Source organism: Schistocerca americana, chromosome 5 (assembly GCF_021461395.2).
Source record: "Schistocerca americana isolate TAMUIC-IGC-003095 chromosome 5, iqSchAmer2.1, whole genome shotgun sequence".
In the NCBI taxonomy this organism is placed as follows: Eukaryota; Metazoa; Arthropoda; class Insecta; order Orthoptera; family Acrididae; genus Schistocerca; species Schistocerca americana.
In genome coordinates, this window is record NC_060123.1 from 307957148 (window position 1) to 307974443 (window position 17296).

Below are 17296 nucleotides of genomic sequence, written 5' to 3' on the forward strand. Positions count from 1 at the left end.
TACTCCCTAATCTATTCATTCCTTACCTGTTAATCAACGAAAAGTATAAGTCAGTGCACTGTTCTGGAACAAAATAAGTTTAAAATAATAAATTCCCAAAATTTGTGCCATTCCCCAACTAGAAATTTTTAAAACTGCATACACTACTGGCCATTAAAATTGCTACACCAAGAAGAAATGCAGATGATAAACGGGTATTCATTGGACAAATATATTATACTAGAACTGACATGCGATTACTTTTTCACGCAATTTGGGTGCATAGATCCTGAGAAATCAGTACCCAGAACAACCACCTATGGCCGTAATAACGGCCTTGATACGCCTGGGCATTGAGTCAAACAGAGATTGGATGGCGTGTACAGGTACAGCTGCCCATGCAGCTTCAACTCGATACCACAGTTCATCAAGAGTAGTGACTGGCGTATTGTGACGAGCCAGTTGCTCGGCCACCATTGACCAGACGTTTTCAATTGGTGAGAGATCTGGAGAATGTGCTGGCCAGGGCAGCAGTCGAGCATTTTCTGTATCCAGAAAGGCCAGTACAGGACCTGCAACATGCGGTCGTGCATATCCTGCTGAAATGTAGGGTTTCGCAGGGATCGAATGAAAGGTAGAGCCACGGGACGTAACAAATCTGAAATGTAACGTCCACTGTTCAAAGCACCGTCAATGCGAACAAGAGGTGACCGAGACCTGTAAACAATGGCACCCCATACCATCACGCCGGGTGATACGCCAGTATGGCGATGACGAGTACACGCTTCCAATGAGCGTTTACCGTGATGTCGCCAAAACGGATGCGACCATCATGATGCTGTAAACAGAACCTGGATTCATCCGAAAAACTGACGTTTTGCCATTCGTGCACCCAGGTTCGTCGTTGAGTACACCATCGTAGGCGCAGCCATGGTCTCAGAGCTGATAGTCCATGCTGCTGCAAACGTCGTCGAACTGTTCGTGCAGATGGTTGTTGTCTTGCAAACGTCCCCATCTGTTGACTCAGGGATCGAGACGTGGCTGCACGATCCGTTACAGCCATGCGGTTAAGATGCCTGTCACCTCGACAGCTAGTAATACGAGGTCGTTGGGATCCAGCACGGCGTTCCGTATTACCCTCCTGAACCCACCGATTCCATATTCTGCTAACAGTCATTGGATCTCGACCAACGCGAGCAGCAATGTCGTGATACGATAAACCGCAATCGCGATAGGCTACAATCCGACCTTTATCAAAGTCGGAAACGCGACGGTAGGCATTTCTCCTCCTTACACGAGGCATCACAACGAAGTTTCACCAGGCAACGGCGGTCAACTGCTGTTTGTGTATGAGAAATCGGTTGGAAACGTTCCTCCTGTCAGCACGTTGTAGGTGTCGCCACCGGCGCCAACCTTGTGTGAATGTCCTGAAAAGCTAATCATTTGCATATCACAGCATTTGCATATCATTTCGCGTCTGTAGCACGCTATCTTCGTGGTGTAGCAATTTTAATGGCCAGTAGTGTACTATTCATTTTAGAAAATAACTGAAATCTGTGTAACTTTCAAAATTCAATAATAAACACCTAAAAATTATTAAAACAGTTCCACTGGAACGTGAAAGTATAGGCCGTTGCCGAGTCTGTGGGAACCTTTACAGACAATTGTTACTCGAAGCGGCTGACGGAGGTTAGGGAGCGGGTGCTGTAAGAGGAGCTCAGGTAGACAGGCGTTGGTGGGGGAGGGGGCGGGGTGGCTGAGTGAGCGATAGGGTCGACCTTGGATCCCGTCGGCCGGCCTACACGTTTCTTTGTGCCAAGCCACTTGCGGAGGTCTGTTTGCACAACAGGCAGAGCATCAACTGCACTCATCGACACTGGAGGCTTGTGTGTCATTAGAATGGATTTCCAAATCCTCTCGTACAGTTGTGTAAACAAAATATAGGAAAGCTAATGACAGTCTTGAATTCATTGTGGGGAGGGCACTGTGAAATTTATGTTTGCCGACTTGCGTGGCCCAGATTTGCTCATGCATATGAAGTACATTATCTGCTCCATAGTATCCGGACAGCTATTAGTGATCATTAGTATGGAATGGGTCCACCATTCGCATTTGCGACGGCTTAAACTCTGCTGTGGACACTTTCACAGGTGACTGAGTGCTTGTGCAGGGAATCGTGCTTGTGCAGGGAATCTCTCCCCATTCTTCCTCAAGAATCAAAACCAGAGAAGGTACTGATGGACGCTAGGGTCTTGAGCGAATTCTACGTTCTGTCTCGTCCCAAAGGTGTTTTACTGATTTCAGGTCTGAACTCTCGGCAGCGTAGTCGATGACAGGACTGTTACTGTCCACAAACGATCGCCTCACAGATGCTGCTCTTTGACAGAGTGCATTGCATTGCCAGTACAAACAGTAGTTCTCTCCGAACTGTTCCTTTACTGTATGCAGCACACAGTGTTGTAAGAGGTGTACAATCCTTCATTTAGCGTTCTCTTAAGTGGAATAAAGGGACCTTAACTTTTCAATGCACACAATGGTTGGTAACGTTCTCCAGGCTTTCGCCAAACCGAAATCCTTCCATCGGATTACCACAGTAAAAAAAAAAGGCGCGACCGACCGCCGTGTCATCCTCTGACAATGCGGTATAAAGGGACAAGTGGTCAGCACGCTGCTCTCCCGGTAGCTGGCGGGTTTAGTGACTTTGGAACCGCTGCTACTCGATTACTCGGTCAAGTAGCTCCTCAGTTGGCCTTGCGAGGCTGCCAAGGAAAATTTCCTGGCTGTACTGGGAATCGAACTCGGATCTTGCGCATGGCAGTCAGTTTTCTTAGATATAACTGTGGGTGTTCGGATTTGAACCGGCGACCCACAGAATGGCAGCCAGCGAGCTAGCCACCCTTTTTTATATTTATTGGCGCATGTGGAGGCGGACGGATTACCACAAGGCATCGCGTTATTCATACACCACCTCAAGCGTTGATTAACACTGACTACAGAAATTTGTAACTTTTGAGGAGCTGCTCTATCATTGTACTTTATTCTTTTCAACCCGCTAAGTGCTGTCATTGTGCGGGACTGCTGGTAACGCTGTGGGATTCTTCAGTGGTTCTTTCCGCTGATTTCATGCGATTTTTTACAACCAATTTCCACAATGCTCGATGGTCCTTATCAGTCAGTACATGACATCTCTCTGTTCCTTCCATCAGTCATCACAATCACATTACATACGGTCAACTTGGGCTCCTTTAGAAGGAATAGGAGTGTCTGGATATTCTTGATCAGATATTGGATGTGTCGATTTAAGTTTGAAAGCACTTAAAGTAACCTCAGATGCGGACGCCAAGGATTGCTCTACTCGCTGGCGAGTACGACAGAAATGAAAGTGTCTCGACCTATTAAATGGAACACTACACTGTTTCAGAATCGGGTAAGAGAAGTGGTAGTCTTTTTCGCAGTAGATTTCTGGAAAACGGCAATTAGTCTAAGTCCTCTTATAAAAAGCTAGTAGTAGGCGTGTTGGAAAACGATGAAAGTATCTGTAGACCGTATGTTTGAATAAGCAGCGGGCATAGAGCTTATAAAAAGAAGAGCAGCACGCGTGATACTTCTAGTAAAGTGTCGTAGAAATGTATGAACTGACAAGCACTCTGAAGAAGTATGTGGCAAAAACCTACGATGGAACGTCCAAGAACAGGCCGTGTGACAGTAATGTAAAAACATCCATTATCTTAATTTCATCTTTTTGTACCAGGGATGACGCCTTCAGCTGTATTTAAAGGTCATGCTTCTTAGCAGGGGTCTAAATATGGTGCAATGGAACGCCGAAATCGACTGCAAATAAAATAAGACCTATAAATACAGCAAAAGCTGTCATAAAAAACAGCCGTCGTCTGATGATACATCGGAAAATGGATGTACGGCAAATGTATCTTCCTGGTGTCGCTACACAACCTCCAAACCTCCAGTGACCTCAAAAATAAAATCTTACAATGACAGTTGTTACTCTCACAGCGCACCGTTCGTAAACGCAAGTGAAAGGAAAGTGGCATAAGATAAAATTAAAAGCACCCTCTGCCACTCACTACCCGGTTATTCGCAGAGTATACGTGTGACTGCAGCAAGAGGTTTAGATGTGTCAGCAAATAACCTGTATTGCCAATAAGGTCACTGATATTATTGTTCACCGTAGAGGGAAATCACGCCGATACGTTTGAAAAAATGTGTGGGGCAATTGCAAAGAAGGAAAACTGAGGTAATTACGTGTCGTTTTAGACGTCCAGGTGTGTCGCGCGGTCGATTGGTGTAGCAACTGATGATTAAACAAGGTATGTGATTGCAATATGGAGGGCAAAGTTCCCGTTTTGCGAATCGGAATTTCAAAGGACATCTTCTCGCTCGCCCACTTCCCCATGTCTCATGACGTCATCTGATCTGAGAAACCAATTTCATTAATCGGTGTTGAGTGCAAGTAATCTTTGTGCTTTAAATCTCATTGTCGAATGAAGTTAATGTTATGGTCTTATGCCAATAGCTGGGCTTTTAGTGCACTTCATGGAGTGCATAACGATCATCTCATTGTAAGTTTGTTACGAATTACTAACCGCGGCATGGTATCCGAAACAACGTTCTCTGCAATTGTGATGGCATGCAGCGAGCATTCAATAACAAAAAACGTATGTTTTCAACGTCCTTAAAGGTAGCAGGAGCAAGCATTGTCCCCAGGGGGAAAAAACGACTGGTGAAATTCAGTTTTTCTGGACAGCCACACATCCCATTCAATGTTTTTTTACTGACGGTTTTTGCTCAGTTTAACAAGAACATCGTCAAAAACTGTGGAATTTACGGTTCAGAGTAGTTGGTCGATAACATCACCGATGTCGGAGGCTAAGTTGTAGTTTCCACTCCAGAAAGAGTGATTTTGGGTCTCGTACAAAGAACTGAATCATTGCATAGGCACTGCGGCGGCAGTTGTTGGTGTCGCCTGAAATAATTTTCGTAGTCCTCCGTAGCGCAGCGGTAGCGTGGCCGCCTACCACGCAAGGGGGCCCGGGTTCGATTTCCGGCAGAGGACTGGGTGTTGTGTGTCCTTCATGATCATTGACATGCAAGTCGCCGAAATGGCGTCAACAAAATACCTTGCAATACAGCGGTCGAATCCCGAAGGGTGTATCCCGGCCAATAAATGCCATACGATCATTTCATTTTATATTTTCCGTTGTCCCTAGGCGTTCGGTCAGCTTTGTGTCTGGTCTTCATGGTCTGAACACGTAATTACCAAGTCTATAGGTAACGAGTCACAACTTTTTAACCTCGCTGAGGAAACGAGACGGAATCTGGCTCTTCCTTCTCCGGAAGATGATGTATTGCCTTTTCAGTATCCACGCTTCCGAAAACTTCACTATTGGCTGGTGCGTAAAGCGTTGATAATGAGGAAAGGGTAGTTCGTCTGTATTCTGGTGTTTAAGGCGCTCCCATACAGAAATCCTGAAAGAAATTTAACATTTTGCCCAGTCAGAATTTGTTTTCAGTACGAACACCACAGAAGGATATAACCGACGCTGCGTGGCCACCGTTAACGCTACACCACGTAGTACACAAATGCTGTAAACCCTCAAAGTTTTCAAGGTGTAATTTTTAATTTGTCATGTCTGTCTTTCACTCGAAAATATGCTATACTTGTGATTCACAAGAAACTGGCAAATTTGGTCAAATCCACGTCCCCTCCCACACACAGACACACAGAGAGAGAAAGAGAGAGAGAGAGAGAGAGAGAGAGAGAGATTTTGCTTGTTGGCGGTAGCTAAGCCGAAAAACCGACTTCACAGAGGAAAATCAACAGGCATTTCTTGCAAGTGTACCTGGTGGATGTGTCAGAATGAAAACAGGGAACGCGAATTCTATAACTATATCGTCTGACGGATGGAATCCATCGAGAAAGTTCCTTTCGTCACATAGTACTCCGTCTTGGAGAGTCAATTTTGTCGTGGTGTGGTATGGCGTTGATTACAGTTAAGTGATAGCTCGTTGCGTATGCCCGACAATACTGACTACGCCGTTCATCCCCACCCTCTGTTCCATCGTATAAGCAAACACTGTTTCGACGGAGACGTAGCAGGTTCGGAGGCATATTGATCCGCTGCACTAGACACGGCAGAGCATTTCATCCGGCAAAGACGGCGGCGGCGATGAGGCACCGAGGAAGTGGTGTGGGTTTTTTTTCCAGTGTCGCCTAGCAACAGCCACCACACACCCTCGGTCTCCCCATGGCGGGGGAGGAGGAGGAGGTGGACGGGACCGTTTTTTAGTTCCCATTCTCGTGACGCATGTGTTGGTGCGAGCGAGACGGGGTTGGTGGGGGGCGAGGGAAGGGGAGAGCAGGGTAGGGGCGGCGGAAGGGGTGGTGGAGTGGGTGGTGGGAGGCGGGCGTCCCCTCCCCTCCCCAGGCCCCCGGCCCCTGACTCCCTATGCTCTGCACCACCCTTGCAGTTCAACAACCAGCAGGCCTGCACATATGCAGGTACACGACTCACGAACGGTATACATGCGTACAGGTCCATCTACCGTAACATTTGTGTGCTCGGGTGTCATCTGGACGTCGGCTTCACAACGGTGGGTGAGGTGTCAAAACGAGTGCTAAAACGCGAATGCTACTTCTTTTCTTCTGCCTTTCCTTGTTTTTCTTTGCCGTTTTACCGTCGGCATTGCTCTTGCACTTTTGGCAATGTTAGTGGGCGTGAGTCGTGCTTGGGTAGCTCAGCTGGTAGAGCACTTGCCCGCGAAAGGCAAAGGTCTCGAGTTCGAGTCTCGGTACGGCACACAGTTTTAATCTGTCAGGAAGTTTCATATCAGCACACACTCCGCTGCAGAGTGAAAATCTCATTCTGGAATGTTAGTGGCAGTTGGCCGGACGCCACCCCTCCTCTCAGGAAGAAATCTGCGTACCCCATCTGCCTGCGTCTGGTGTACATCTTATATTCGAGTGTGGTAACGTTACCTCAAGTGTTTGTAGAGCATGTAAATGAAGCGGAAACTAGGTCCCAGACCGGCATTTACCTAGCTCGACGTGGAAAATTGCCTAATCACCACATTCAGGCTGGTCGGCTAGCCACCCCCGTCATTAATTCGCAATGCGAATTCAACTCGGGGTTAGCTCGCCTCCCAGTTTCCCGGAAGCGGTGCGTTAGCGCACTCGGCTAACTGGGTGGGTTTTCTTCACCTTTCCCTATTGGGCTGCTCCTTGTTGCAGGAGGTTTCACCACAAAGTCGTCCACATTATGCAGTACGTAGTATAGTTCGTATGAAGAGCTGTTCTGCCACATTATTGCATCCCTTTATTACTCGCAGAACTTGAAAAATCAGACGAATTAGCCACTTCAGCCGATTATGGGCAGCGTATCCTTCAACAATAGATCACGCCTCAGTTTCTTCCCCATTCTTGTCCAGTCCGAGCCTGTGCTTCGTCGATATATGAGCTCGATAGGACGTTGTCACCTACTCTTCCTTCCTCAACACTTAAAATGCGTTTGAGAAGACTACTTAAGAGACAGTCGCTCACTGGCTTTTGGATCGGTGTAATAGATACGTACTGAGTTTCCTTCAATTTTGTAAAAAGAAAGTCCACTAGTGCCAAAGCGAAGGAGCACAGAGTGTTCGAGATTGTTACGTTTTTGACAGAAAACGATCGTCGACTCAATCTCTGGAGCAACGTCCCACAGCACTTCTCTTAAAGGTCGGTTCATACAGATCTGTCTCGTTTGATGAGATGACACATCATATCTTAGCAGGGCTACGGCTGCTCTGGAACATTAATTTTCCGTGGATGATGCCGCGATAGTCGAGGAACATGATGGGCATATCTTTAGCCCGAGCGAGGTGGCGTAGTATGGTCATTGGGCTCGCGTTCAAGATGTTGGCGGTTCAAACCCCCGTGTGCACAGATAGGTTGAGATGATCCGTGATTTCCATAATCGATCAAGGTAAATCCTTGGATGATTCCTTTGAAGAAAGCAAGGCCGATTTCCTTCCCCTTTTTTCCTCAACACGAAGTTGAACATATCCTAACAATTGAGTTTAAGCAAAAAATAGGTATATTTTCATGTTTTTAAGTAGAAGTTATGTGCAATGACTTTACAGACGTGTGCATTGTTTCCAGTGATTCGCGGGTAAAACGTAGGTGAACGACCAGGTACAGTCAGTATGTTGCAGGCATAGAACGGTTGAAATAACATTCTGTGAATGTGTACAGCACAACTACTATAATAGGGATCAATACATGTAATGTTTCTTAAAGCATTGTAACCAGACTGTGCCACCGATTTGCTGCTCCTTCACATACACATATTTAAATTTTTGTAGCTGGAGATGGGCATATAGGTTGAAACCAATAATGAATCAAATTAAGCCGGCAGCTGAAGCTATGGACCATAATGTAATTCCTACGATACAGGTCGATTGACTTAAAACTTGTTCTATAAAATTCCAGGAGAACAGCCGGATTTCTGTACCTTGCTAGTTACAAACATCAGGCAGGTGCCCCGAAATTTAATAGCACAGTCTGCACACCAGGACCCAACTTAAAAATTGCACCGTTTTTATCACCTTAACGGCTCAGAATACCGAAATGAGGTTTCTGTAGATGTTAAGAGAGGCGACCCGCCAGAATAAAATGAGGCGGGAAGTATGTATTATGTTTACAGTAGAGAAACAGTAATAGTATAATGCGTCAGCCCAGAGCCCTCAATGATTTCGGATGTGGACTAGTCATCGCATGTCATCTGAGTAACAACAAATCCATTAGGGACATTTCACATCTCTAAAGGTGCCTGTGTCGACTGTTGGTGACGTGACTGTGAGGTGTAAACGCGAAGAAACCACCACAGCTAACACGAACAGACTTCATGTACTGATAGCAGGGACCGTCGAGCTCTGGGAGGATGGTTTTTAAATAATCGCTTGAAATCAGTGGAAGGAATCACTCGAGAGTCGCAAGTGCTTCCTGAAGTCCAGCAAGCACAATGGCTGTGCTTGTGGAGTTAATGAGAAGGGGGCAGTTCCTCACATGCCACATAATTGTGCAGTGAATGCTAAGCGACGCTTGAAGTTATGTAAACAGCGAAGTTTCAGGGCAATGGATGAGTGGAAACGAGTGATTGCGAGTGATGACTGACGCTATACCCTATGAAAATCCGATGGAAGGGCTTGCACTTGGCAAGTGCCTGGAGAAAATTTCCTGCCATCATGTGTTGTGCCAACAGTACGAAAGAGGAGGTGTTAAGGTATGGGGTGTTTTCTTCGTGGTTATGGTGTGGTCCCTTTATTGCGCATTGAAAAGCGTTAAATGCAGAAGTATCTCAGCATATTTTGCAGCATTGTGTACTGCGTACAGTAGAGGAACAGTCTGGAGACGACTGTTCATTTCAGCATCACAAAGCATCCCGTCAAGAAGCAGCATCTGTGAGGCTTGTGAACAATAACATCCCTGTAATCGACTGCCCTGCCCAAACTACAGGCCGGCCGGTGTGGCCGAGCGGTTCTAGGCGCCTCAATCTGGAACCGCGCGACCGCTACGGTAGCAGGTTCGAATCCCACCTCGGGCATGGATGTGTGTGATGTCCTTAGGTTAGTTAGGTTTATGTAGTTCTAAGTTCTAGGGGACTGATGACCTCAGATGTTAAGTCTCATAGTGCCCAGAGTCATTTGAGCCAACCTGGATCTGGAGAGAAGTCGACGTTGTAACTCACCACAAAGGTGATCCACTGGATTCAGGCCGGAAGTTTGGGCCTCACAGATGCTGCTTCACGACAGTTTGCACTGTCCCCAGAACAATTCAAGCCGCCATAAGGACGTAGGGTGGAGGCACCTGTTATTAATGTCCACTAATAGGTCTCCGGATTCTTTTGACTTACTACTAGTCTCCAGAACGTTAATTTTTTTCTGTGATGATCTCGAGCAGTAGTAGGTAGATAAGAATAAGACCAGCGCTCTATGCAGACGGCAGCAACAGCACCGGCAGTATTAGTAGTAGTTCAGGTCTGTGAAGAGATGAGAATAGTAATGAGTGCACTGTGGCCCTTTTCCAGGCGAGGAGCGTCTGGCGGAGCTCGATGCTGGGCGTCAAGGACGGCACTGGCTGTTGGCACACTGCACGCCGTCCCCGATGATGGACGTGGCGTTCGCCGCCACGACTATGGACACCTACGAAGACATGTTCAAGGTTAGTTCTCTTGCCATTACCATGCGGTATGTCTGGTCCTCAGAACGAGTAGTGCCAAATACCTAGCATCAGAGATTAAGTAGCTCTCGTCTCATCATGATTGCAACACGTGGTTATAAGCACCCAACCCGCTTACAAACGCTGGCTAGCCGTTTACTATACCTACTGGTACAACAGTAAACCGTCCTGGCAGGAATACAGTGCGGCTAAACCAGGGCTGTACCGAGATAATCCTACACCTCTGGTAGAATTTTGCAGTAAAAAAGAAAAAAAACCAGACGTCCAAAATCACTATCGTCTCTATTTTCGGCTATTAAGGAACAATAAGCAGCCTTACCGCCTTGGGCCTGGGTCTGCTCCGAGATGACTGGGTGTTATGTAGTTTTCATCATCATTCATCCCCATTACGGTTGGAGGAAGGCACCGGCAAACCACCTCCATTAGGACCTTGCCTAGTAGGTAGGTGCGGGTCTCCCGCATCGTTCCCCTAGGCTCTGTCAAGAAGCATGGGACTTCATTATCATTCCATATCAACTTTCATAATTTTGTAAGTAGGCTTTAAAAAATGAAACCGACTGTCCAGCGAGATTTGATACAAGGGTTACCTGGTTTAAGGGGGGTAGGACGTCAAACGGCAATCTTGAAGCAGGAGAGACACCACAGGACATTTTAATTTCCACTGTCTATACTTTTACGAATAAATTCATAAAACATTGTCAGCATGACCAGGAAGGATTCAGGATTCACAATCATAGCAGTGGAAGTTCAAAAAAATAACAAAACAAATTTTTTTACATGTGAAATTTCATCATTTTTTCACTTTTATTGGCTGCATTTCTTGCTATAGGTACAGGTTTCTTCATCGGTAAGAGAGATTCTTCGATGAATTTTGCACAGCATGCAAACCATACTTACAGGTGTATGAAACTCTATATATTATTTAATTTATGAAAAAATGAATGTGCTGTTATATTTTAAACTTCATGTTTAGAAAAAACTCAAATTTTATAGTTAATTATCTCAATTTTTACCACAGTTTTTAATAGATTTGGAAAATTCTAGAGTTTCATACACCTGTAAGTGTGGTTTGTATGCTGTGCAAAATTCATCGAAGAATCTCCCTTACTTATGAAGAAAAGTGTACCTGTAGCAACAAATGCAGCCAGTGGTAAAAGAAAAAAGGGGAAATACAAATGTCAAAAAAATAAATTATTTTCTTATATATTTGAACTTCCACCACTATAAGTGTAAATGGTCATTCTGACAAAGTTCTATGAATTTATTTTTAAAAGTATAGACAGTGGAAATTAAAATGTCCTGCGGTGTGTCTCCTGCTCCAAGTCGTCCCGTTTGACGTCCTACCCCCCTCAAACATTTAGCCCAGTGGCTGTAGATTTTTATAAAATCTTTTTTAGCCACGGACGCATATAGGAAATCTGATAACTAGTTTCTACTATTACCGACCGTTTTCAAATCAAAGTATACGCAGTAGTGTCTAAGATAAGAAGACGCTTTGTGGACTGGCTGTTAACAGCGCAAGGGAATGTCAGCTTCGGACTCGTACTTGTAACATGACTTTCCTTTGAGTTGACTACCAATTAACAAAGTGTCCCCTTATCTCAGACACTGCTATGCATGCTTTGAAATGAAGACGACTGGTAACTGTCGAAGGTAGTTATCGAATTTCCTATATGCAATCTTGACTGATAAAGATGTTGTAAAATCCAGAATGAGATTTTCACTCTGCAGCGGAGTGTGCGCTGATATGAAACTTTCTGGCAGATTAAAACTGTGCGCCGGACCGAGACTCGAACTCGGGACCTTTGCCTTTCACGGGCAAGTGCTCTACCAACTGAGCTGACTGGAGACAATATCCTTTCTTTCTACCACTTGAGCTTGAAACGTCCCCTTAGAAAAATTTATGAATTACTGTGCTGATAAACCTCTTACATTATTTGCTTTTCAAACAGCTGAGCAAAACTGAACGTACTCAAACATTCACTAAAGTGACACACAATATTTTTAGCGCAACGCAATCAATCTGACTTTCAAAAATCCCTACAAAAGAATGGCCCTGACTAACATTAAAATAACAAATCACTTACCTCACAAAAATCTTGGTTACTCGAACTACTGCAATACAGCGAGCGCCGCTACTGCCAGCTAAATAAAAGATTCAAACTACTGAAGGCGCTAACTACTGATAGGCATAGTTAGCAAACGAAAGATTTTGATAGAGAACAAACAATGTATTTACCTTAATAGTGTTGAAACATCATAGTATACGTAACAGTTCATGACATCCAGTCTTACAAATTTCAAAACTCCGCCATTTCTCTCCCCACATCCACCACCGCTGGCGGCTCACCTCCAACTGCGCACAGCTACGCGCTGTTCACATCCAGCTGCCCAACATTACAATGGCAGACAAAAATGCAAACTAGCCACAGACTGCACACAGCACAGCCAGTGATTTTCATACAGAGCGCTACGTAACGTTGCCAATAAGAAAACATAAACAGCCTACTTACAAGCTGACTGGAGGCAATATCCTTTCTTTCAGGACTGCTATTTCTGCAAGGTTCGCAGGAGAGCTTCTGTAAAGTTTGGAAGGTAGGAGGCGAGGTACTGGCAGAAGTGAAGCTGTGAGGACGGGGCGTGAGTCGTGCTTGGGTAGCTCAGTTGGTAGAGCACTTGCCCGCGAAAGGCAAAGGTCCAGAGTTCGAGTCTCGGTGCGGCACACAGTTTTAATCTGCCAGAAAGTTTCATGTTGTAAAATAGTCAACATTCATTGCACTTATAGATCGCGTCTCTACACTGACAATTTCAGGTAACTTCTATTTACCACACATTGATTAGCAAAGATCCTTTAGCATGTGTAGAGTCTCATTCACTATAGAATAACAACAAAATGCATAAGCATAAGTAAGGCATACTTCCAGTCGTCTTAAGACATAAATCCTTGAATAATGCAGCCGAAGACCGACAGCAGCGCTTGCGTTTGTTTACACGAGGATTTAACTTAGACAAAGTGTAGCTTCACTACGTGAGCAAAAGTATCCGGACACCCCCAAAGGCATACGTTTTTCATATTAGGAGCACTGTGCTGCCACCTACTGCCAGGTACTCCGTATCAGCGGCCTCAATAGTCATTAGACATCGTGAGAGAGCAGAATGGGGCGCTCCGCGGAACTCACAGCCTTCAAACGTGGTCAGGTGGTTGGGTGTCACTTGTCATATGTCTGTAGTCGAGATTTCCACACCCCTACACATCCCTATGTCCAATGTTTCCGATGTGATAGTGAAGTGGAAACGTGAAGGGGCACATACAGCACAAAAGCGTACAGGCCCACATCGTCTGTTGACTGACAGAGACCGCCGACTGTTGAAGAGGGTCGTAATGTGTAAAAGGCAGACATCTATCCAGACGATGACACAGGAATTCCAAACTGCATCAGGATCCACTGCAAGTACTATTCCAGTTAGTCGGGAGGTGAGAAAACTTGGATTTCGTGGTCAAGCGGCTGCTCATAAACCTCACACCACACCGGTAAATGTCAGACGTCGCCTCGCTTAGTGTAAGGAGCGTAAACATTGGACGATTCAACAGTGGAAAAACGTTGTATGGAGTGACGAATCACGGTACACGATGCGGCGATCCGATGGCAGGGTGGGGGTATGGCGAATGCACGGTGAACGTCATCTGCCAGCGTGTGTAGTGCCAACAGTAAAATTCGGAGGCGGTGGTGTTATGGTGTGGTCGTGTTTTTCATGGAGGGGCTTGCACCACTTGTTTTGCGTGGCACTATCACAGCACGGGCCTACAATGATATTTTAAGCACATTCTTACTTCCCTCTGTTGAAGAGCAATTCGGGGATGACGATTGCATCTTTCACCACGATCGAGCACCTGTTCACCCCAGGGTGCCTTTGGGGGTGTCCGGATACTTTTGATCACATAGTGTAGCTACACTGTTTGTAAGTTAAATCCTCGTGCAAACAAACGCAAGCGCTGCTGTCGGCCTTCGGTTGCATCATTCAAGGATTTGTGTCTTAAGATGATTGGAAGTATACCTTACTTACGCTTATGCATTTTGTTGTTATTCTATAGTGAATAAAACTCTACAGATGCTAAAGAATCTTTGCTAGTCAGTGTGCTAAGTAAGTCCCTTCATATCTCAACTACTTTATTTTCCCGTATCTTCACAATTTATCTTCTATACATCATGCTTCTTTTTTTTCTGCCTCTCCCCCCCACCATCGGTCTCTCTCTCTCTCTCTCTCTCTCTCTCTCTCCCCCTCTCCCCCTCTCCCCCTCTCCCCCTCTCCCCCTCTCCCCCTCTCCCCCTCTCCCCCTCTCCCCCTCTCCCCCTCTCCCCCTCTCCCCCTCTCCCCCTCTCCCCCTCTCCCCCTCTCCCCCTCTCCCCCTCTCCCCCTCTCCCCCTCTCCCCCTCTCCCCCTCCCCCCCTCCCCCCCTCTCCCCCTCTCCCCCTCCCTCCCTCCCTCCCTCCCCCCCTCCCCCCCCTTCCCCCCCGCTATTTGTCTGTTTTCATTCCACTATTGCAGCGACGTTCCAGAACATCGGGGTGAACATCCCAAAGGTGTTCTATAGGATTTATGTCAGGGCTCTGTGCAGACCAGTCCAATACAGTTATGTTATGTCGTGTAACCACTCCGCCACAGGCCGTGCATTATCAACACAACAGAAGTCTTATCCTTGAATTATATTGTATTTTACAGGAGATCGTACCAGTCGAAACTTGGGAGCAGAAAAAGTACTCCTTACTATACCGTCGCGTCTCCCTCTAGGCAAAAATTGGAAATCTTCTGTTAAGTAGCATGCATTATTTGCTTCAGCACCTGCTCGCCAGCCTTCGAGATCCTACATTTACGTAGTGAAGAAGCATCAATAATTCCATTGTTGAACATGAACGTAGTAATCGGCAGCTGTGTGAATCAACCTTTCAATGATAGATGTCTGTCGTAATTGTTTCTTTATAATGCCACGTGTACGAAATCCCGACGCGACTGAATTCACATTTTTTTTCTTTATGCTCATATTACGAAATTATTTCAGAGTTCGTGTTATTGGACTGACAGTATCGCATAGATACGTATATGTTGTTCTTATAGTTTGTCACTTTCTGTTTGCGATATTTTTTTGCATAACCCTTTTAATGGGTGCAATAAAAATATTGTTCAGCTTCTTTGTTTTCAACTGCATTTTACTTTGCGTCCACATTTCTTTCACTCTTCTAGAATGTTCTTCCTGCTCTTTCTACGTCCGCTTTCTTCTAGTTCATGACCCCCCACCCCTTTTTTTTCTGGCTTCGAAGCTGTCTTTTTCCTTGCTTCGTTTCCACGTTGATTCCCACATTTTCGATCTATCTTTCTATATGAGTTTTTGGATTTGTAATTGTTTAGCAAGACAAGGAGTTGTTTAGCTATTCTGTCACTATTCATCCTGCGTGCAGCTTCGTAGAATTTTAATCTCCGTTTTCTCATTAAACTTCTTAACATTTCCAATTTCACACATACGGGTAGTTCCGTATCAGATCTTAATATGTATTCTGATTCAATGCTCCTTTTGAATCCTGGTATTTCTCGTGGATTCTTATTCTAGTTTCCTTGTAATTCTCCGAAGTCACCTTCTACTTAGTTTTAGTTTCTACTGCGTAAAGTACTTCTGGTCTAACCAGCATTTCATAGAGCATCAGTTTTCTGTTCCAAGACAATTTTTTTGTATATATATATTTTTTTTTGTTATTTGAAAAGCACTCTCCATTTTATGTATTCTAGTCTCTACCGCCCCTTCCCTTCACTTTGTGCGATATCCATTCTCTTCTCTATTGAAAATAGGCTACCTAGACATTGTGTTTTCATTTAGTTTAAGCCCTTGCGGTGCTTTACTGATGTTTGTCATAAAATGTGTGTTTATCCAAATGATAGTTCTAATCCTTCTGATGCGGCTTAATGTAACTTTGTGATATGTGCTTGTGCACTTTAAAGTGCCATGTAATCTGCAGTGATCTTGTTTGGCTTTCTTTTTGTAGTTGTACATTTTTAGTATTTATGGCCTTCCAGCATTCCGTAACCACATTTCTAATGCACAGTTAAATAGTTACGGCGACAAAGAATGTCCTTGTCTTACTCCTAATTTTATTTCAAACTTTTCGACAATTCCCATATAAATTTTGCTTTTGATGTTATTCTGATTGAAGTTGCTTTACATCTATTGTGTTGTCATCTAGTCCAAACTCTTTTAAAATGAGTAGTGTATTTGTCAGATTTTTCCATATATTTCAAGTTTCCGATTTTCCTGACTTCTATGGTGTGCTAGAAGTTCATGACTTACCAGATATTATTACAGTGCACTACGGTAAAATGAGTCTCATGTTTCTACAGTATTAAAATCATTTAGTAGTAACTCCATGATGCTTGTATGCTTCGGCCATCTATACGAACGATATACACTGGTGAACCAAAACATTGTGACCCCTGCTTAATGGCTTGTTTGTCAGTCGGTGGAACGAAATAAATCACTGATTCTGAGTATCGGGGACCTGACAGTTTGTTGTAAGGTTTGTGGAGGTATGTGGCGTTGGACGTCTACGAACAGGTCAAGTAATTCGCGTAAATAACGGGCTGCTGATTCGCGTACGCAATGATGGAGCTCGATAGCGACCCAAAAGGGTTCCATACGATTTACATTTGGCGGATTTGGTCGTCGAGACATCAGTTTTCCACCGTGATGCTCCTCAAACCGCTGTAGCCTGATTCTGGATCCTAGACACAAACAGTCATACCGCTGAAAGAAGGCATCGCCGTCGGGAAAGACATCAAGCAAGAAGGGATGCAGGTACTTCGCAGCTGTCAGCGTGTCTTCGATTATTACTACGGCTCCAATGCAAGCGCGCAGGGGAATGTCTCCCAGAGCATAATGTTGCTCCCAACAGCCTGCGTCCGGGGGCGCGCTGCACGTTTCGGGCCGCCATTCACCTCATGACAGCAAAAATGCCATTCACCCGAAGAGGTGACACGTTTCCATTGGTCAAACATCGAATCTCGATGGTCGCGTGCCCTCTGCAATCGTAATTGACGATT

General features: G+C 45.1%; 1 protein-coding gene across 1 annotated transcript in view; it reads left to right on the top strand.

Annotated features, from left to right (window-relative positions):
• Positions 1 to 3605: 3605 nt before the first annotated feature.
• Positions 3606 to 17296, top strand: part of LOC124616333 (zinc finger protein 62 homolog) — a 39923-nt gene continuing 26232 nt past the window's right edge. The window contains exons 1-2 of the mRNA XM_047144639.1: positions 3606 to 3684; positions 10059 to 10192. Of these exons, the coding sequence (XP_047000595.1) occupies positions 3606 to 3684; positions 10059 to 10192 (213 nt within the window). The remainder of the gene's footprint in view (positions 3685 to 10058; positions 10193 to 17296) is intronic.